The 21,487-nt window shown below is 41.1% G+C and overlaps 2 protein-coding genes across 3 annotated transcripts in view; one reads left to right on the top strand and one right to left on the bottom strand.

Moving 5' to 3' along the window:
- Window positions 1-334: 334 nt before the first annotated feature.
- Window positions 335-21,487, top strand: part of LOC105817019 (chromosome unknown open reading frame, human C17orf85) — a 30,123-nt gene continuing 8,970 nt past the window's right edge. For both annotated transcript variants that reach the window (XM_012652630.1, XM_012652631.1), the window contains exons 1-9: window positions 335-539; window positions 2,591-2,656; window positions 4,713-4,818; window positions 15,285-15,410; window positions 17,318-17,446; window positions 17,681-17,757; window positions 18,488-18,596; window positions 20,714-20,813; window positions 21,111-21,214. In XM_012652630.1, the coding sequence (XP_012508084.1) occupies window positions 357-539; window positions 2,591-2,656; window positions 4,713-4,818; window positions 15,285-15,410; window positions 17,318-17,446; window positions 17,681-17,757; window positions 18,488-18,596; window positions 20,714-20,813; window positions 21,111-21,214 (1,000 nt within the window). In that variant the 5' untranslated portion in view covers window positions 335-356. The remainder of the gene's footprint in view (window positions 540-2,590; window positions 2,657-4,712; window positions 4,819-15,284; window positions 15,411-17,317; window positions 17,447-17,680; window positions 17,758-18,487; window positions 18,597-20,713; window positions 20,814-21,110; window positions 21,215-21,487) is intronic.
- Window positions 7,498-8,256, bottom strand: LOC105816971 (adenosine 3'-phospho 5'-phosphosulfate transporter 1-like). Its single transcript, XM_012652558.1, has one exon. The coding sequence runs from the start codon at window positions 8,254-8,256 to the stop codon at window positions 7,498-7,500; it is 759 nt and encodes a 252-aa protein (XP_012508012.1).

Here is a 21,487-nt window from a genome sequence, read left to right as displayed (position 1 = left end):
TTGTAAGGGCTCAAGCGCTTAGAAGTGTCTGGCACACAGTGATCGCTCAGTAAAGTTAGCTTTTAGTACAGATTTAGACCTGTAACCTCGGACTACACCGATCTCCTCCAGATCCCGTCCCCTCCAGCAGGCCCCGCCTCTGTCCCCACTCGGTCCCGCCTTCTCCTCACCAGGTCCCGCCGCAGCCGGCCCGGGTTCTTCCCGCCACCAGGGGGCGGGAACGCTAATGCCGGCCTTCTGGCAGAGGCAGGCGACGCTCTAGGTGGCGGTGGCGGCTCCTCGGTGGCCGGTGGCGGCGGCGCTCTAGCCGGCGAGTGTGCGGGGCGGGCTCTCAGTGGTGCGGCCGGCAGGCAGCGATGGCGGCCGTACGGGGCCTGCGGGTGTCGGTGAAGGCGGAGGCCCCGGCGGGGCCGGCCCTGGGGCTCCCGTCACCTGAGACAGAGTCCAGTTTGGACCGTGGCGAGCCGGAGCCTATGGAGGTGGAAGAGGGCGAGCTGGAGATCGTGCCGGTGCGGCGTTCTCTGAAGGAACTGATCCCGGTACGGGCGGGGGGCGGGGAGCGAGGAGGAGGTCGCGGAGCGAGTGCCCTGCGCCGGAGGGGGCCGGAAGGGGAGGTGGCGGGAGCCCTGGCCGGGGGAAGTCAGCGGAGCTGGGGAGAGGGGCGCGAGCGCCTGGGGGCGGGGGCGTCAGGCTTGAGGAGAGACCGGGAGCCAGAGAAAGGACGCCCGGGCGCCGGAAATGGGTGTTGAGGGGGCTGGAGGTGGTGGGGAGGAGGTGGCTGGAAGATAGTTGAGGACACCCCCTCCGCTGCTCCTCTGAGCCGCGCAGTGCAAGGGAGTGAGGAGGGGCTGACATTGAGATAAAGGGGAGCCCTGCGCGGGAACAGAACCGGGAGCGGCCCCGAAGGAACTGTGGGGTGGCGCTGGCATCCAGGTCTCCTTGTGGGTCCTGCCCCAGAGGAGTTGATATCTGTTAAACATGGCACTCGCCCTTTCTCTTGGGAGGGCTGGACCTGTGAGCAACAGAAATTCACTGTTTCTGTGGTAACTCGAGGGTCATCTTGCCTCGCGCAGCTCCACTGCTGTGTAGCACCTACACTGTGGCCCCAGCATCTGACCTGTAATGAAACCGAAGTATCACAGGACCAGTAGTCGCCATTGCTCCCTCTTTTACCATAATGGGGACGGCGAGAGGTGTTTTGCTTGTGGGTTGATAGTCGTATGCCCAGTTCTTAGAGCTAGTCTCAGGCCTGGATGGCTCCTCTCATGTACTTAATTTCTCACCTAACATGAACTACTTTTTGCCGGTCTTGCTTTTAAAACGAAGATACGGAAAAAAGGTTAAGGTAGGATCACTAAAGATGGCAAATGATAGTGACTGTGGTTAATAACAATTAATATGAGGGCATTTTACCATTAAAATCATTACATTATATCATTTAAATATGCCAGGTACCTAGGCCTGAGACTATAGTCTCAGCTACTCTGGGAGGCTGAGACAGGAGAATCTCTTCCACTCAGGAGTTGGAGACCAGCCTGGGCAACATCGTGAGACCCTGTCTCTAACAAAACAAAAACAAACAAAAAATAAGTATCACTGCAGTTGTGAAGTAGAAATATCCCTTCATTCATTCAGTTCAATGTGTATTTATTGCATGCCCCACTATGTGCCACACACAGCCCTAAGTGCTTGATCAAGATCAAGATCAAACTCTTTGTTGGAGTTTATGTTCCAGTTGGGGACACAAGTAAATTATTTCCTTAGTGTTAAGCGCTGTGAAGAAAATAATGGATAGAGAGTACAGGGGTGAGGAGTGTGTGCAGAGCTGGAAACAGAATGTGATGATGGTCAGCGAAGTCCTTTGAGATGGTGACATTTAAACTGAACCCTAAATGACAAAAAGGAGCCAACTGTGTGCACATCGAAAGAGAGTGTTCCCAGCAGGGGCAATAGCGAGTGCAAAGGTTCTGAGATGGGAACAAGATTGTCGTGTTGGAGAAACAGAAAGTTCTCTAGCACAAATGGAAGAGCAGCACAAGAGATCAGGAAAGTGGGCAGATATCATGGAGAAAATCTCAGCCCAGAGAGGTCAAAGCAGTGTTCTGGAATTAGTGAATGTCAGAGCCAAGGCTTTAGTCCTTGCTCAGTTTCCAAATCCCGTCCTCTTTTCATTGTGCAGTGCTGTATTTTCTCCAGGAGTTCTAGGTGAGTCTGGACTTTCTGCATTTTGGTGAGAGCTCGTGCTCCATCTGGTGGCCTGGCATGGGGAATTTGTCCAGTCTGGGTTGGAGAGATAAATGACTGCCTTGTCTTTGACATTTTTTCACGAAAGCCTTTAGATTTTCTTTATATGGATACTTTCAGCTGATGGAATTACTTACGGTTTTGGACAGGTTCTGACTTCTTGTTAGAGTGGTTGATTGATACCATGGAGTCACTGGGATGGGCTTCTTAATAAGACGTTGTCAGTGGTGTGGGAGGGTTGCTGAGAAGAATGACTATCCAAAAAGAACCAGTTGTCAGACTGTCTTTTCTCCTGGATTTTTCTTCAGTTGCTGTCAGAATTTCTCACCCTTTCTCTTTGTGTTAGGACACAAGCAGAAGATATGAAAACAAGGCTGGCAGCTTTATCACTGGGATTGATGTCACCTCCAAGGTAAGACAGTTATTTATTCAGTTTAATAAGCAGGTGAACTTAATGAACTTGGTCCCTAGAACTTGCAGAACATTAAATATTCTTTTTTACCTCCTTTTTTCTCTTGCTACTGAATTAAAAAAAAATTTTTTAAACTTCATGTTACACAGTGACGCCTTTATGCATCCTGAAAACATCTAGGCACCATTTGTGTGTTCTTGCATCTGTGAAAAGATAAAATCACAATATCTAGATGCCTGTGCTTAACCGTTTCCAAGAAAAAGTTCTGTATTGGGAATGCTTTTTAAAATGCTATGCCATTCTTTAAAAAATGCATGCTGTTTCCACTTTAAATGAAATAAAACATGAAAAGTGCCTGGCATGTAGCAGGCCCTTAGTAAATGTTTATATTCCTCACTGGTTGGAGACTTAGAAAAATAGGGTTTCCTGGCCAGCTGCGGTGGCTCACACCTATAATCCCAGTACTTTGGGAGGCTAAGGCCAGAGGCTCGCTTGAGCACAGGAATTCAAGACCAGCCTGGGCAACATAGCTGGACCCCATCTCTAAAAAAAAAGGATGGGAGTTTCCTGATTGCCTGGCTGTCTAAACTTTGAAGGCCAAGTCAACTGAATTATTTTCACTACCTATGAGTGTTGCCTTTTGTCTAGTGATTGCTATTACCAGATTATGGCCTTCATTGTAACACCTCATGGAGTCTAACCTATTATATTCCTTATTATAGACAGTAAGTACATATTTGTTGCTTTAATCAGTGATGTCCAGTTTAGACATTCTTTCTGATTTTAATGTATGCAATTAAGTTTGGAACAGAATTCTGAATTACAATTCTGAATAACAGTATATATTGCTATATTGGATGTATAAAAGCAAAAATAAAAATAAATATGTCACGCTTATCTTTTTATAGTTTATGTCTCAGTGTGTCTCAGATTACTTAAAGGCCAAAAGAAAGAGAACTGATCATCTGTTAGACAAGAAAATGGAATAAAGTGAAAATGTTTTCTTAGTGTAGTTGAAAAAGAAGTAGACTGTGCTTAATCCTACACAGTTTGCCATTATATGAAACAGGTATATGGGAAAAGGGTGGTAGTCCCAGAGTTGGCACTTAAATTGTTACTAAAGGAAGGTAGATTGCTGTTTGTACTTGGAAAACTTCAGTGAAGAAAATTAGCATAACTATTGAGAAGTGACACAAGTGTTGATGCTTTACCAATCCTTACAAGCTTTCGGTAGTCTGACCTTCAATTAGTGTGGTAAAGTTGGTAGACAATTACTGAAGGGTTCCTGTGAGCCATTAGAAACCCACAGTTGGACCTAAATCTATTTTAGCTCTTGGAAGAAACTTAAAAGCTGATTATTTTTTTTCAGTGATGCATCAATGCTACTTGTCACTTAAAGATGAAAACTGGCAATTCCATGGACACAAAGGCTGGAGTAGTTGAGAGAGTTTCTTTGCTTCAGTGTTATTTTTAAACAGGAACCAGTTTTAGGGAGTAGACTGCTGAGGCAGATATAATGTGGAAGAGTGTGATGGGTGTGATTACCTTACCCGCAGATGATGCGAAATGGTGGTTGTGGAGGAGCTCCTAGAAATAGCACTGGAATCAGAAGATCTGCCCCCTTAACTAGCTGAAGTACCTCCAGCAAACCTTTTTGCTTTTTTGTGCCTCAGTTTCTGCATCTGGAAAATTGGGATGTTGAGATTGTTTAATTGTAATTTTTTGGCCTAATTACTAATAACAAATGTCAGAGAATTTTATAAATTGTAAAGCACTATTCATTCACTCAACAGATGCTCATTGATTTCCTACAATGTCCCAGGCACAGTAACAGGCTGTGATAGGATGGAGGTGATAACAAATTATAGCAGAATTAATATAAGCCCTCCCAGCCACTGAATGTGAATATCCAGTTCTCTGCAAAACTTAATCAAGGCACAGTGTTGCTCATTTCTTTTCATTTATTTTAGGGTTGTCACTGATGCATCATGTTGTGTTTGTGATTTAACTTGCCTCTTCCATGTTTTACTTCTTTGACTTTTTCTGTACTTTCTAGGAAGCAATTGAAAAGAAAGAACAGAGAGCCAAGCGCTTCCATTTTCGATCAGAAGTAAATCTTGCCCAGAGAAATGTAGCCCTGGACCGGGACATGATGAAGAAAGGTACAGGGTGTTTTGGGGGGAATTTTTCCACATTTCCCTAGAGAATGACTTTTTCCTGCTGTTGCCTCATACTTCTGGTCTTGTGTTGCATGTCCAGTCCTCATCTAAATACTCCCAAAGGAAAGTACTTAGAAATCGTCATTTCTAAGGTCACCTGTTAAAATTGAGATGCTATCAGCTGTCTCAGATATTAGAGCTGAAAAAAACGATTGTCTTATCTGAGGAGGCCCAGAGGAAGTCACCAGTAAGTGGCAGAGCTGAGATTAGAACCAATGCTTCTAAGGACCCTTACTCATTTTCTGCTTTTGTCATAAAGGTATTAACTTTTCTCTGCCTTTAAATGTTGTGTAAGCGTATTATAGTGAGCCCTCCTTTTAGGGGAGTTATGGCAATTTTGGGATTGGTGGAGGAAAGTCATTAACACTTCTGTTGGCCAGGCATGGTGGGTCATGCCAACACTTTGGGAGGCCAAGGCAGGAGGATCACTTGAGCCCAGGAGTTATGAGACCAGCCTGAACAACATAGGGAGACCCCATCTCTACAAAAAATAAAAATTAGGCAGGCATGGTGGCACACACCTGTAGTCCCAGTTACTTGGGAGGCTGAGAGGTGGGAGGATCACTTGAGTCCAGGAGTTTGAGGTTGCAGTGAGCTATGATGATGCCACTGCACTCTAGTCTATCAGCGAGACCCTGTCTCCAAAAATAAATGAAATAAATAAATAGCTCAGTAAACATGTTGAATGAGTGAAAGACTAGCTACTATTTTTTGGGAACTTGCTTTCTTACTAGATACTCTGCTAACTACATTTTGCACATTACATATTTTTTCATTTTCTTTTTTTTTTTTTTTGGAGACAGTGTCTTGCTCTGTTGCCCAGGCTGGAATATAGTGGTGCAATTATAGCTCCCTGAAACTTGGAACTCCTAGCCTCAAGCGATCTTTTTGCCTTGGCCTCCCAAAGTGCTGGGATTACAAATCTGAGCCACTGTGCCCAGCCTACATAGTCTTTCTTATTTATTTCTCACAACAACCTTATGAGGCATATACTTTTATCCCTATTTTACAAAGAAGGAAACAGGCTCAAAGAAGTCTAATGATTTGGCCAGGGTTACGCAGCTAGTAAAGGTAGAGTTGGGATTTGAACCCAGGTTTATCTGACTCTAAAGTCTTGCTTTTAACTGCTTTGCTCTGTTGCTGTGTAATGTATGACACCATACTGTAGACCCAAACCTTGTCCCTTCTCAGTCAGTCCTAGAAGGCAGAGTAGCTTAGCTGCAGAGCTCAACTCTGGAAGCCGCTTTACTCTTTCCTGCATCATAAGTTCAAGTCAAAGATAGACCTTGCTTCCCTCACAGACTGGGGTTCCAGGTGTCTGCTTTAGTGGATTTCTGTTTCAGGAGGAGTCCTGTGAAGGCCATTGACAACTGTGCAGCTTGACATGCACGTGCATGCACAGTCTTGGCCAAGTGGATGTTTGCGTCCTCTCTCACGTCTCTACCTTGAAAGCGCTATAGTTTCACCGCACCTGCTGATTTCTGGTTCCCTGAATATTCTTGAGACAGCTTTCTCTGCTGTATTAATAGTTCATTCCTTTCACTCTGCTTATTTGCCTTTCCTTGTCCCATGCTTCATTTGGTCCAGGTGTCACTTCCTTTATGAAGCGTATTTGTTCACCCACTTGAAATTCTTTCTCACCTCTGTTGGAGCTCTTCAGGTTTCCAAACCCTCCTGGAATCTAGTCTCAGTTTCTTTGTGACTATTGGCAAATTACTGAGCCTTTTTAAGTCTCAGTCTCCTTGTCCATAAAATGGGAGTATGATACCTATCTTAATAGGATCATTTTGGGGATTAAGTTTTAATTTAAAAATATTTTTTTTCCTTTTTTTGGAAAAGCAATTTCGATCTCATGATTCTAAAGATACTCCTTAAAATGGCAGTAGGCCTGCTCTGGAATGTCAGCTGAGGAAGGTTGCTCATTTCAGTGTCTCTTTTTTTTCCCCCATTGCAGCCATTTAATTTAATAAAATAAAATTATAAGAGCAAAAAGTTACATTTCCAAAGTACCAAAACCTGCAACTGTCTCACATCCAGGAACAGCAGGTGGTATTGCTGGACAGGGCTCTCTAGTTCCCCTTCCTCAGTGCAGCATCATCTTTTACCCTCCTGGGAAAGCAGCATTTGGAGCCTATACCATTTGTGCTTTTCTCACTGGAGTAAGAAAAACAGGTATCTGTGGAGGAGGGGAGTCTGAAAGGTGGTGGAGCCAACAGCCAGGGCAAGACTTCAGGGAATGTGAGGAGGGAGGAACTGTGCAAGGCACCTCTGCCCCCTGGAGCCGTTACCTGCCAACCACCTATACTGAGGACTGTCTACCCTGGGGCTTGGAAGAACCTGCCTAGGGGAGGAGGGGTGACTCCTAAGGCAAAGGGGAAAGCTGCCTCTTGGGCTCCCCACCTCCAGCTGCAGAGCTAGTCTGTGATAGTGAGAAAACGCCTGCATTTTGCCCTAGAACCAGGGCTCTGATGAGTTACAGTAGGAGGGAGTTACCAGCATGGTGAGAGGGTTCTATTTTATTTTACCCCTCTGGACCCCTCCATCCTATCACACCTTCTGCACAGGGGACTGAACAGGCACAGCCTTCTTTCCCCATTGCTTCAGATGGCCCTGGGTGTAGACTCAGAGCAGGAGGGCAGCAAAGACCACAGCCACCGCCATCCCTCCCACCCCAGTGGCAGTGTGGCCATAGAGGAGGCAGGAAAGAAGAATGGCAATGGCCTGGTGGAGAATCATGATGACAGTGGCCCCAAACTGCCTAATGGTGTAGAAGATGAAGAGCTGGCCACATGCAGAGCAGACTGAGAGAAGCAGGGCATGGGCAGCAAACTTGCTGTGTTGTCCCATGAAGCAGGTCCCTTCCAGAAGGGCCCTCTGCTCTAGCAGTGAGCCTACTGTGAAAAGGCAGGAAAAGAAATTGACCCTAAACATCATTTGCACCAATGACATCTTATAGGCAAGCAGGGCATCCTGCCAGTTTGAGGTGAAGCTGTCAAAAGCAGTGTAGCCTGCCAGTAAGATGAGGCCTGAGAGTGTGGTGGCCGGGGAGCTGTGCAGCTCTGGTCTGCTGGACGGCAGAAACATGCTGACCCCAGTGGAGATGAGGCCAGCTGTCAGGTATTCCCCATGTTCATAGCTGCGTCGAGACACCAGCTTTCCCATGAGCATGACAGGGAGCACCTTGGAGGCCTTGGCCAGCACCTGGGTGGGGAAGCTGACAAACTTGAGAGCTTCATATTGGCACCAGCTGCTAAGCACATTTGACAGGCTGGCAAAGGAGTACTGGTACATGGGTGCCCCATGCCGGGGCTGCTTGCAGAGGATGCAGGAGAAGCCACCCACAGTCAGTGCCAGCAGTCGGTTCTTTAGCACTGGGATCATTTCAATCTCTTCATCCAGGGAGCAGCCTTGCCTAGGGTAGTGTTTCTGAACCCTAGGGAACTCTGCTGTCTATGCCAGATGAATTTAAATTAGAATTAGGGGTGGGGTGGCGTTGTATAGATCCTGGAGATAGTTATTGTTTTCATATTTTCTCAGGTAATTTTAATGTGCAGCCAGGATTGAGAAGGATTGATTTCGTGATTATGAACATGGGTTCTGAAGCCCAGTTGCCTGTTCAAATCCTGACCTGTTACTTTTTAGCACTTGAGCTTGGGCAAGTTATTTAGCCTCTAAGAACCTCAGTTTCCTCATCTGGAAAGGCAGATAACAGGAATTCTTACAGGGTTGTTGGGAGGCTCTAACAAAATGACAGTTCTTAGAGTGGTGCCTGACACACAGTAGGTGCCCAGTAAATATTAGTATTACCATTAGGTTGTTATCATTATCTGGCATTTTTCATCTTCTAAGCAGTCATAAGTGACCCAGAGTCTTGGGAGAATGGAGAGATTGGAATAAGCATCTTGACTCTCGCAGCCATACCAGGTGTCAAGTTATTTATTATTCTTCTTATTAATATCAACAACAATAATATATGGGCAATAGAATACAAACAGAAACTCACTGACAGAAATGTTGGGACACAGAGACACACACATACAGACATAAACATAGGCCAACAATAACATTCACATTTCTTAATTAAGTGCTTAGTCTAGCCAGTCACTTTGCTATGTAATTATCCTGTCAACACCCTGTGAGGGGAAGATATTTATCATTTCCATTTTATGATGAGAAAACTAAAGTGCTAAGAGGTCGAGACATTTGCCCAAGGTCCCACAGGCGGGTAAATGGCAAGGCTGGGATTTGAAGGCTGGTCTCGTGAAGCCTGTGTTCTTAACCGCTCTGCCAGCATTTAGGGACACAGTTTGTGACATGCTATACTAGTCTATTCTGCATCAAGAGGGACTTGCTACTTTTAAATGACTTAGTGTCAAGCAGCTTCCATCTCCTTATCCCCATGATCAAAGCCCTCATTGTTGGAAAGGAGGCGAGAGATTATTTAGACCAGTCTCTTGCCCAGCACTGCAGACCTTTTGGCAAAGTTGCTAGTGGTTCTTTGGCCTCTGCCTGCATGTTTCTTAGTGATGGCATGAGAGCTATTTATGAGGCAGACTTTATTTTTGTATACTTCCTTGCGTTGAGCATTGCTTTCTAGTAATTTCGGTCTGTTAGTTACTGTAAGAATTGTTAGAACAACACTGTGAAGTCCTTTTTTTATTCACACAATAACCCTTCAGGTATGGAAGTACAGGCTTACTGCCTACTCCCTAAACTTTCTTTATGTGACATGGTTTTTCTGGTCTGTCTTCTCCGGACTCCTTCCAGTTTCTGCATGTTCTTCATAAGGTGAGGTGTAGATTCTGGATGTGGTTGGGTTCGTGGAAAGTATGGCAGGACTCTTACCGTTGTCTCTGTCCCAGCCATTTCATGGTGTTGTGCTCATCTTCTAGTCAACCAAAGCACCTAGGTCTTTTCCCCAGGAATTGTGCCCATCAAAACAGTCTTTCTCATCTTGTACTTGAGATACTTTTTTAAAAATTACTTTTTATTTATCCCTATTAAATTATATCTTACCGATTTCAAGCCTCCATTTTCAGTCTGTTGAGTTAATTTTCGTCTTAACTCTACTTTTGAACTTTTAGCTCTATTCCTCACTTTGTGTTCTCTCCACCTGGGTGTGCATGGCTTCTGCTTCTTCAGCCAGTTGTTGGTAAATGTAGAGCAGCATATTCCCTTATCATGCCATGAAACACAGATGTATTAATTATAAATCTTATTCTATTATCATCAGGCCCACATTTCATTTTATTGTCATGAGGAACTGGATTTTACATGCCTTAAAAAACTCAAGATCAAATACCATCTATGATATTCTTTGACTTTCTTGGCCTAGTAATCCTATCAAAAAAGAAATGAGGTTAGTGTAGCTTTTTTTCTTTCTTTCTTTCTTTCTTTTTTTTTTTTTTTTTTTAAGACAAGGTCTTGCTCTGTTGCCTGGGCTAGAGTTTAAAGGCATCATCATAACTCACTGCAACCTCAAACTCCTGGACTCAAGCAATCTTTCTGTCTCAGCCTCCCAAGTAGCTGGGACTATAGGCATGTACCACCACATCTGGCTAATTTTTATTTTTTGTAGAGATGAGTCTCCCTATGTTGCCCAGGCTGGTCTTGAAATCCTGGGCTCAAGTGATTCTCCTGCCTCGGCCTCCCAGAGTGTTGGGATTACAGGTGTGAGCCAACATGCCTGGCTAGTGTGGCTTTCTTCTTACTGGACTCATGTCATTTCCTATGGGAAGGACTTAGGTTTGTAAGGGATCATAGATTCTAGTAAGTTTTTTTTTAATTTCAGAGACTGACAGTAAACTTTTCAGGCTGTGGTTTGGGAATTTCTCTTTTCCCCCTTTATGAAAATCAGTATAGGATTAATCCTTCTCAAGGCTTTCAGGTACTTCTTTCTTTCCTGCTACTTTTTAGAGATTACTGCCTAATTCTCAAATCATAGCTGTGTGTTTGAGTTAGAACATTGGGATGTAATTCTAGACTAGAAGATTTAAATCTATTAAAACTAATTCTTATGCTCTTGTCGCCTAACGGGTTTTGATTCTTCTTTAGAGATACCTGTTCCGCCAATTAGTAGAATAGCAAAATAGGTCAACACTTCTGCCTTTTTCTCGCATCATCTTCTCAAAGCAGTTTTGCTCTAAACACTTATAAAAAGAAAGCTGTCAGCATTTTTGATGAGCCTGTTCGCTCTGGACCTTCTCTTCATTAGATACTTTACAAACAATTCATGCTCACTAAAGAAAATTTGGAAAGTAGAGTAAGAAGAAAAGTTGCCCGCAGTCTACCACCCAAACCGTCAGTGTCAACATTTTGTGTGTTCTTATCACTTTTTTTCCCAGAAAAATTTAACAGGTTTATTTATAACTGTTAAAAAGTTGAACTGCTGGAACTTGTTCACTGAAACATTTTGAGTTGCATTAATGCTTCACACCCCCACATTTATATTAAAAATTCACACACAAATGAAAATGGAAAAACTGCCAGTACCTGATTTCTGTCCCCTATTTTTCCACTCAATATCATATACTTAGGTACCTTTTGACCCAATAGGAAAAAAAAAATCTAACATTCAGAACTAGCAATAGCAGGAAGAAGAGAATTTTTTTTTTTTTAAGAATGAAATGTTTTCCCATCATAGTGGATTCCGAAGCACGTTCTCCATGTATGTGGTGTGCTAGCTGGATGTCTTTTGGCATAATTGTTACATGTTTGGCATGGTTAGCACACAGGTTGGTGTCTTCAAAAAGGCCAACCAGGTAGGCCTCACTTGCCTCCTGCAAAGCACGAATAGCTACGCTCTAGAAGCACAGATCTGTTTTGAAGTCCGGAGCAATTTCTTGCACCAGGCACTGGAAAGGAAGTTTGCAAATCAGAAGTTCATTGGACTTCTGATAACGTCTAATCAGAGTGCCGTGGTACCTGGCTTGTAGCGATGAGGTTTCTGCACCCTTCCAGTAGAGTGTAGGCTCACGTGAGCGACTTTTGTAGCCAGTTGCTTCCTGGGCACTTTAGCACTGGTTGATTTGCGGGCAGTCTGCTTTGTAGGAGCCATGGTATAGAGACCTTACTTACCCACCTTCTCCTTTGGCTGGAACTCGGGGAGCTAGAGACGGCACAGTCGCGGCTGCGGCTATGAACACCTTTCTTATCTCTTGCTGGGTATGGACTTTTTGTTTTTCCCTTCACAGTCACACTGCTTTTTTTCCTTTTTGCTTGACAGTCTTTCATCAGCATTTTCCATGTTACTATATAGCCTGACATTAGTCCTTCAGATTTGTCCATTCTCATTCTCTTTGTCATTAGTAATTTACTCTTTATCCATCTCCCATGTGTGTTCTTTGATGAGTTGTGTTCACCTAAGTTTTGCTGCCTTCTCTTTTCTTAGGATCACCTCATACTCTGAGTTACTGTACTCAGTGTCTTTCAGCTTTTTTGATTATTCTAATCCGAGGCCTTGCAATTGGCTACTTTTTTCTTGGGATTTTCTGAAGTCTTCTTTTCTGAAGACTTGAGTTTTGTGTCCCACTACCTGTCATTCATTGTCATCTATCCCTGTTAGAAAATCCAAGATGATACCCTCACCACTTGGCTTATAGACAACATTCAGTAAACGTCCACTTCTCATTCCCCAGTGCATCTGTTCACTGCCACCTTAGCAGTTAGCCCTTTTTCATTGGTTGGACATAAGTCTAGGAGCCTTCTTTGTTGCCTTGTTTTATTATGAGCAGTGACATTGTCAGCAGGTTGAGGAAGTATTGGTCATTCTCCATTGGCAGTCTTCCTCAAATTTGGAGCTTAACAAAGTCTCCGTCTCTAATCCGTCTGACCACTGTCAGTTTGGTTCTCTTTTGAGAATGAACCTTTCTTATCTTCCAGCTAGTTGAGACTAGTTTATCTCTGCAGTGATAATGCTTTTGCATTTCTTTTTTTATAGCTTTATCTGCTTATTTTGAACAAAATTGTCAATGGCCCAATTCTTTTTTTTTTCCATGACAGCCTACCATTAAATACCCAATTCTTAATGTGTATGAGTCTGTTTAAATTAAAATAGACATCTGAGGCTTGAGGTTTTGTTCCTTACACTCTTTCTCTTTTGTTTTTAAGGTATTTCCTCTTCCTTAATGTTGTTGTAATGTTTTGTTAGAACGATGCTATGATGCCCTTGATATTTGCTTTTGTGGGGTTTTTTTCTGTCTTCTTTTCTTTGCTTGTTTTCAAGATTAAGTCCTTTTTATCTGTCAACAAGTCTTCTACCTGATGTTTCTCCCTGATCTTCAGGCTGTTCCCTTTGCTTTCACTAGGAGTTCTCCTTGTTCTTTGTTACCTTCTGTGGAACCAACTCCTTACTTCCCATGAGCTCTTTTTCTTCCAAAGTCGTGGCTTTTAGCTTGAAGAACTGAGAAAGCCCTGTGGACTAAATAATTTTCATCCTGCACTCAGGCCTCTGTCCACTCTTTCACCGATAGTCACGATTAAAGATTTGCTAGGTTCATAAGCTTTGATAGTGTTTCCGTCTGTATGAATGTGGGCGGTCAGGAAAGCACTCACCTGATTTAGTCTGCATGGGCTCCCATTAAACTCCATGATGTAGTCTACGTGGGCTCCCATTAAACCCATCTCTTATTCTTCAGAATGAAATGACAAAATAAGTATTTAAACCCTTGGCCTTTTTGTTTGTTTTGTTTTGTTTGAGATGATGTCTTGCTATATTGCCCAGGCTGGTCTCAAACTCTTGGGCTCAAGCGATCCTCCTGCCTCAGCCTCCTGAATAGCTGGGACTACAGGGGCATGCCACCACACCCATAAAACAATTATTTAAAAAAATTTTTTATCTGTACATATTCACTTGTATTTTAAGTTTATTTTAAATAGAAGTGATATATAGCATACAAAACCATGCTTGGAGTAATGGACACTGAGTTCTTGACAGAATTACTTAAGAGAAGGAAGGGCAAGAAGGGATGTGGGGAATTTATGCAGGCCCCAGTTTTATACATAATGTTTTATTTTCCTGAGATCTTATAAGATATGAAGCATAAAGCTAGGTGGTACATATACAGGTATTTTAAAATTATTTTTTCTTATCAGTATATTTGCATTTTTGCGAGTAAGGTTAAAGGAGGAAATAATGTACTTAAAATATTTAGTAAAAAAATTACACAGTCCTGATAGTGTTAAGGTTTCTTTTTGACCACAGCCTTAACCCTTTCTCCCTCCTCAGAGGTAACAATTATCAATGTAGTGTGATTCATACTAGGCCTTTTATTGAAGTATTTGTGTATGCAAATATGTACTCTTAGAAAATTTATTTTGTTGTTTTATGGTTTTTTTTAAGTGTCATCATGTTTGTAATTTTTGCAATTTGTTTTTTTCACTTAATAATGTGTCTTAGAATCTTTCCATGGTATGTAATAAATTATCTCATTGTTTTTTACCACATAATATTCTGTAATATGGGTAAGCCATGATTCATTTAATATGGAAAAACCATAATTTATTACTCTAATACCTGCCGGGTTATTTAGAAATAGTGCTGCAGTGAACATCTTTGTGCGAGCTACTTTGTGAACCTACATGTATGTGTTTATTTAGGGTAGATACTGAGGAATAGAATTCCTAGGTTTATAGGCTATGTGCTAAATTACATTTTTAATAGACATTACCTGCTTGCCCTTCAGAGTGGCTGTGCTAGTTCATACTCCCACCAGCAGGGGAAGTAACTCTTTTCCCACGCACTGTTGACACTTCATAATAAAAGATGTAAAATCCAGTCCGTGAAAACTGGTATCTTCTTATTTTAATGTGAATTTTCCTGATGAATAGTGAGGTCAGCCCATCTTGTCATATGTTTATTTGCCTTTGTTTTTTCTTTTATGTAAATTGCTTGTTCACGTCCTTTGCCCATTTTTATTTTGGATTATCATTTTTTTATTGATTTGTAGGATTTCTTTACTCTAATTTCATGCTTTGGCATGTTCAGGGGCAGCATCTTTTCTCTTTCAGAATTGTCCCCACTATTGCGTATTTCTCTCTGGTGTACATGTGAAAATTTTAGAATCAGCTTGTCAAGTTCAATGAATAATCCTATTAAGTTTGCTATTGCTTTGATTACTATAGGTTAATGTGGGGAGAGGTATCATGTATTTTATCAACACCATTTGTTTAATCTTTCTGGGATTCATGTGACTGTTCTGAATTAAATCATATGTTTAATGCTGTTGTTCAATGAAAAGTTATAAGTTTACCCTGCTGTTATGTCTCATGTTCCTTTGAAATAATTGTTTTCTCTCTCAGCATATTTCTTTTCTAAATGGTTGTTATCTGAACTGTTATAAAGGAGTACTGATGGGATGTGTAATAGCAGGTAGGAAAATTCTGTCATCTTTTCTGTCTTGTTTTTCTAGCAATCCCCAAAGTGAGATTGGAGACGATCTACATTTGCGGAGTAGATGAGATGAGTACCCAGGATATCTTTTCCTATTTTAAAGAATATCCTCCAGCTCACATCGAATGGTTGGATGATACCTCCTGTAAGTACACCCAAGTCTTCTGTTGATTATGCTCTTGTTGTTGATTTTTAGAGTTCTTGCTATCCAAAATGGTGAATGGTTATGGCCCAGACTACTTGTTTATGCCTAACCTCTGCCCTTAGCTTGGGAGGAAAAAAATTGCCCAGTGATGAGAACTAGCATGGCTTAGCCAGTCTGCCAGCTTATACCCCATGGGTATTCCAAGTCAGCTTATAGATGATGACCAGGACTCTAATCAAACTCCTAGTTTGATTACTGGCATCTGAATCTAGTGTACGTGACTTGAGGCCTCTGTAACACTCACAGTTACTAATAAAGGGGTGGATCCACCCGCATAGACTTGGGGCTGCATTTTCAGGGCTTTGGACTTTGTCGTTGCTACCTGCTATACAGTTATTCAGAGGGCTGGCCATGCCTTAGTGTCTCTGACCTAGAACTGGACCAAAATACTCTGACACCATACTCAGACCTCTCACCTCTGCTTGGCTTGAACTGTGTTTCTGGAACATCATCTGCTTGCCCTAATGGAACAAGTGAGCTGGCTAACTTGTGAGTGAACTGTCATTTTTAACTTGCCTCCCTTCTCCAAGTCTGGCCTGACCTCTGGTAACCACTTTGCTGGCTTCTTATCTTGACTTTCCAGTCTGGCTTCACTTGCTGCCAGCTGGCTGACCTGCTAGGTAGTACTCTAGACAGCAGTCTTGAATGCTCTCTTAAGAAGATATGCATTCAGGGTTTTCATTGAAGGGAGAAACATGATTGAGTAAAGGATTTTTCTGCATTTTTCTTTTTGCTTAACTTACACTATCCAAATCAGTGGTCGGCAAACCTTTTTCTATAAAGGGCTGGGTGGTAAATATTTTAGGCTTTGTAGGCCATGTAGTCTGTGTCACATCTACTCAGCTCTGCTGTGGTGGCATGAAAGCAGCTATAAACAGTACATAAACTAATGAGCCTGGCTGTTTTTCAGTAGAATTTTATTTACAAAAACAGGTGGTGGATGTATAGTTTATTATGCATTAATTATACCTAAATAAAGCTGCTACAAATATAAATAAATAACAGTTGGTAGGCTAGATTTAGCTTGTGGGTTATAGTTTGCTAACCCCTGATTTAAGTCATTAAAGCTATAGCTAGGGGATATTAGAGTTGGAGGGACCCTTAGAATTATCCACTTCAGCTACATCATACTGTACATGAGAAACTGAGAAATAGAGGAAGGAAATTATTTGCCCAAGGCCACACAGCATGTTAGTAACAGAAGTGAGAGTCTTTAGACCTTCATTTCCTAAACTGAGGTATAGGGGACATATGAGAAATGATCTTTTAAACAGAGGTAAAGAGGTTTCTTTTCTATAAGACTTCTCAAAGCTTTTTTCTTGCTAAATTCTCTTCCTTAAAGGGGAAAATTAAATTAGTTGCTAGAAAGCCAAGTGGCTGTCATGCCTCCATTTTACATATCCCATGGATACCTTCATCACACACACTTTATGATAGGGGAACATCATTTAGCATGTTCAGATGACAGAGAACAGCAAAGCACTCCCTGTAGGGGGCAGAAGCATTATTATAAAGGATAATCCAAATTTATTTGACAGTTATTATCATCTTCATCAAGAACTGCTAATACTTACATGTCACTCACTGTCTTCCAGGCAGTTTTAATATATAGAACACTTTTTCATGGAATATTTAACAGTTACTTTGTGGAACCCAGTTTGGGAATGTGGTTCTAGGATAATTTCATCAAAGAGGTTTTATTACCACTTTCTATATTTCTTTTCATTAGTTGGTTTGTGCATTTACTGATGACAATTTGTAGCTAGATAAGGCTGTAGCAATGAATGCGATATAGAATCTTCTCTCAAGAAACTTACATTTGGATGCGATCTAATGTTTTGTTTTAGGTAATGTGGTTTGGCTGGATGAAATGACTGCTACACGAGCCCTTATCAATATGAGCTCTCTGCCTGCCCAGAATAAGACGAGAAGCAGGGATGCCAATGAGGACAAGTCATCTGAGAAAAGTAAAAAAGGTAATTGAACACAAAGGAAGGAACTTTCGCCTGAAAGTCCTGTCCTTTATCCAGTCCTGTGTTGGGCCTTTGGATTTCTGAGCAGAGTGTTATGCAGCTTATCATCGCCAGGTGTTTCTGAAATAATCTCTGGTGCTTTGGATCATCAGTAAATAGGAGAGAAAGTACAGACTTTTAAATTTATATGAGATGGTTCATCTTAAGGTTCATCTTGTCCCCCATGTTCCATTTTAGACAAGCAAGAAGACAGTTCAGATGATGATGAGGCTGAAGAAGGAGAAGTTGAAGATGAGAATGCAAGTGATGTAGAGGTTAGTAGTAGGGCAAAGATACATGTAAGGTTTTATTATAAAAAATTGCTTACTGTCTTTTTTATTTAAGGCTTGAAGACTTAGTAAGTTGTGTTCTTCTGGCTTTCACCATTAGACCTTCTGAGGGTACATCAGGCTCTCAGCCTTTAAGTGTGTGTAGATGTGACAATTCATCTTGAGATCTTGGAATAGTACTCATACTTCTGCATAAAAGAAAATGGTTTTGTTGAGAAATACTTTAAAGTGTTATCTAATCGCTAAAATTAAGACAAAGCAAGTAATGGCATATTTCTTAATGGGTTATATACAATTGTTAGAAATATTATCATGTATTCATGTAAAAAATATTTATCAAGTATCTATAATGTACCAAATTATAGGCACTAGGGATACAAGCATCAAGCAAAAAAGTCCTGGCCCTCTTGGAGTCTATTCTATTGAGGAAGACAGAAAATACACAGATGCACAGAGATACAGTGTCAGGAGATGATGAGTGCTGTGAAGGAAAGTGAAGGAGGGTAAAGGACTAGAGAATAATACAGACTATTCTTTTAGGCAAGGTGATCGAGGGAGACCTTTGACTTGAAATTCTGCAGAGGAACTAATGCTATAATGCTGATAAGTATTAATAAGTATTAATGGTAGAATGCTTTCTTAACAGTAACTTTACTGCTTCAGAAATATGAAGAGGACTTTAATTTTTATATTAAAAATGCTCTTTTTTCTTAAGTTGGACACATTATCTCAGGTAGAAGAGGAATCTTTGTTAAGAAACGATCTTCGTCCAGCAAACAAACTTGCTAAAGGAAATAGGTTGTTCATGAGATTTGCTACGAAAGGTAAATTTGATATTTGGTATTGCTTATTTTCGATCAAAATGATTTATTATTGAGTGATATCCTTCTCTTTTGAATAGAAGTTAGATCACAAAATCTCAAAGTTCCCTTCAAACTATAATAGTCTGTGCTTATGAAATAATGGCTTGCTATTTGAGTTGGAATTTCTGACTGAAAGTGAATATTAACTACTTGTATGTATGTTTCTGTGGTTTCTGGCTAAAGTAAGTTATTTTCTGTTAAAGCTGGTGTGCCTCATGTGTTTTCAGCCAGTTATCATTTAATCTATGAAAACATTTTTAATTATACTTTTTGATTTGTTATAGCAGCATCCTCCTGGACATTGCTGATATACCATGCAGTTCTAATTCCCTCCTCATAAGACTTTTTATGCACATTGACTTTCGGTGGGCATTAAAAATATATGTGTGTATACACATATACACGTAGTAGTTTTTTGAATCATTTGAGAGTTAGTTGAAGATAAAAACCTTTCACCCCTAAACACTTCAATATGTATTTCCTAAGAACAAGGACATTGTCTTCTACACTGCAGAGTTATCAAAATTAGGAAATTTACATTAACACAGTACTATTACCTAATCTATAGTCCATATTCAGATTTCATCATTTGTTCCAATAATATACTTATATCAGTTCGGACTCATGGATTCTTATTCCGTGGGTTATCATCCATTAGTATTATTATTTTGATTCACAAATTATCTTGGATTTGGCCAATAGAGCCTCTTTAAACTGTATTTTGACATGCCCCATGATTCTTTAAGTGCTTTCTTACTTTATGGCACAACAGAACATATTGTTTTTCCATACTCATTTTGAACTTTACCTGCTCCAGATCTGGATCTGGAATCAGCCATTTCTCCAAGGAGCTGGGGGGCATGGGTTTTTTCGGAGGGGCGGGGGGTGGTAGTGAATAGACTAGTTTGTATTGCCATGTTCACCCCTAGCACTGGATGCATTTACAGTGGGGTTTGTCCTTTGCAGTCACAGTGCCCAAAGAACTGTTGAAGGCCTTTATGTTATTGCTTTTGACAAAAACATTTGATCACTGACCACCTTCTTTCCTGTTTATTGGTATTTTTACTTAAATGTGATCTTTACCACATTTGCTCGTTTGAGTGGCTGTTTGAATACATTCTAGATTATACAGTGTATAATACTACGCTGTTTTCTTTAAGTCATTTTGAGGAACACCACAACAAGGTGGAAAAAAGCAATTTACCAAACACATGGAATTATGTATAGTCTGTTTTGTTCTTTTTTTTTTCTTTCTTCCTTTCTTCCTTTCCTTTTCCTTTTCCCTTTCCATTTCCATTTCCTTTCCTTTTTCTTTCTTCTTTCTTCTTTTTTTTTTTTTGTTTTTTAAGAGACTCACGCTGTTACCCAGGCTGGAGTGCAGTGGTGCACTCATAGCTCACTGCAGCCTCCAACTCCTCGGCTCAAGGCCTCCTCCCACCTCAGCCTCCCTAGTAGCCAGGACTACAGGCACTTGCCACCATGCACAGCTAATTTCTTTTATTATTATTTTTTTGTAGAGATGGGGTGTCGCTATGTTGCCTAGGCTGGTCTCGAACTCCTGGCCTCAAGCAGTCCTCTGACCTCAGCCTCCCAAAGTGCTGGGATTACAGGAGTGAGCCACCACATCTGGCCATGATCCGTTTCTTTAACCCTGATGTTGTGTTGTTGGAGTGTTCTCAGTCAGAAATGAGTATCATCTTTCAGGGGGCAGCAAAAAATGCTACCTTTTCAAGAAAGTCTTTTTGATTCCTGATTACCTGTTATGACTAAAGCTCTCTTATGCCTCTTAGAAGAACCTTGTATCTTGAATTGTTTATTTTTAAATTTTTCTCTGTTAAGTCAGCTCCTGAGCAGCAGCTTAACCTCATTCATCTCTGTATTTTACTCTAATCCTCTCCATACTGCATTGTCTTAGTAGGCACTCAAGAGAGTGAATGTTTATAGTGGATCTTTCCTTTTGTTGGCAGATCGCACCAATCTGATTGCAGCTATGGAAAACATTGTTTTTTTTTTTAACCATTCAACATTGTCTTCACACCCACAGGAATTCCTAGGTAACTGTTGTAATTAATTTTTAGATGACAAAAAGGAACTTGGAGCAGCTAGAAGAAGTCAGTATTACATGAAATATGGGAATCCAAATTATGGAGGCATGAAAGGAATTCTTAGCAATTCATGGTGAGTCCGAAACCTTAAAATACGATAGTTTAACTAATACTTTAAGCTTTTCTTAATCCTTCAGTTGGTATTCTGTAATGGAATGTCTAAACCTCATGTGGACTAGAAGGAACATGAGGAAAGAATTCAAGATTCTTAAATGTGGTAAATGATGTGGAAATGCTGAGTTTCAGTTTCATTTAAAATATCTCTATTTCAGCACTTGACATTGCATCAGTGTATAGTTGAATGAATTAGTGGATTTCGGGGTCCTTCCTATTAGTTTTTGATTATGTGCTTATTGTGGCAATATTGCAGGAAGCGAAGATATCATTCCCGTCGCATTCAGCGGGATGTGATCAAGAAGAGAGCCCTGATTGGGGATGATGTTGGCTTGACGTCGTATAAACACCGACATTCCGGTAGTTGCCTGCTCAGCTCTTGGGTAGACACATATTTGGCTCCTGAAATCATATTTTTATTCTTAATACAGTCTTTTAAGGTTCCAAACTTTATCATCCTCTCTTCCTTGCCCTCACCCTCTGCCAACATATAGGAAAGTAAGTCAAGTCACGATTAATTTTGAATTGCCCATACAAAGAGGTCAAACGATTTTATAAAAGCTATTCTAATAAAGAAAGATCAAATATGACATAGGGAAATTTAAAACAAAATTTTTTTAAAAACCTAATTTT

Source organism: Propithecus coquereli, unplaced genomic scaffold (genome assembly GCF_000956105.1).
Source record: "Propithecus coquereli isolate 6110/MARCELLA unplaced genomic scaffold, Pcoq_1.0 Scaffold390, whole genome shotgun sequence".
In the NCBI taxonomy this organism is placed as follows: domain Eukaryota; kingdom Metazoa; phylum Chordata; class Mammalia; order Primates; family Indriidae; genus Propithecus; species Propithecus coquereli.
Note: the sequence above shows the minus strand (reverse complement) of the source record. Positions and strands in the feature narration are given on the sequence as shown.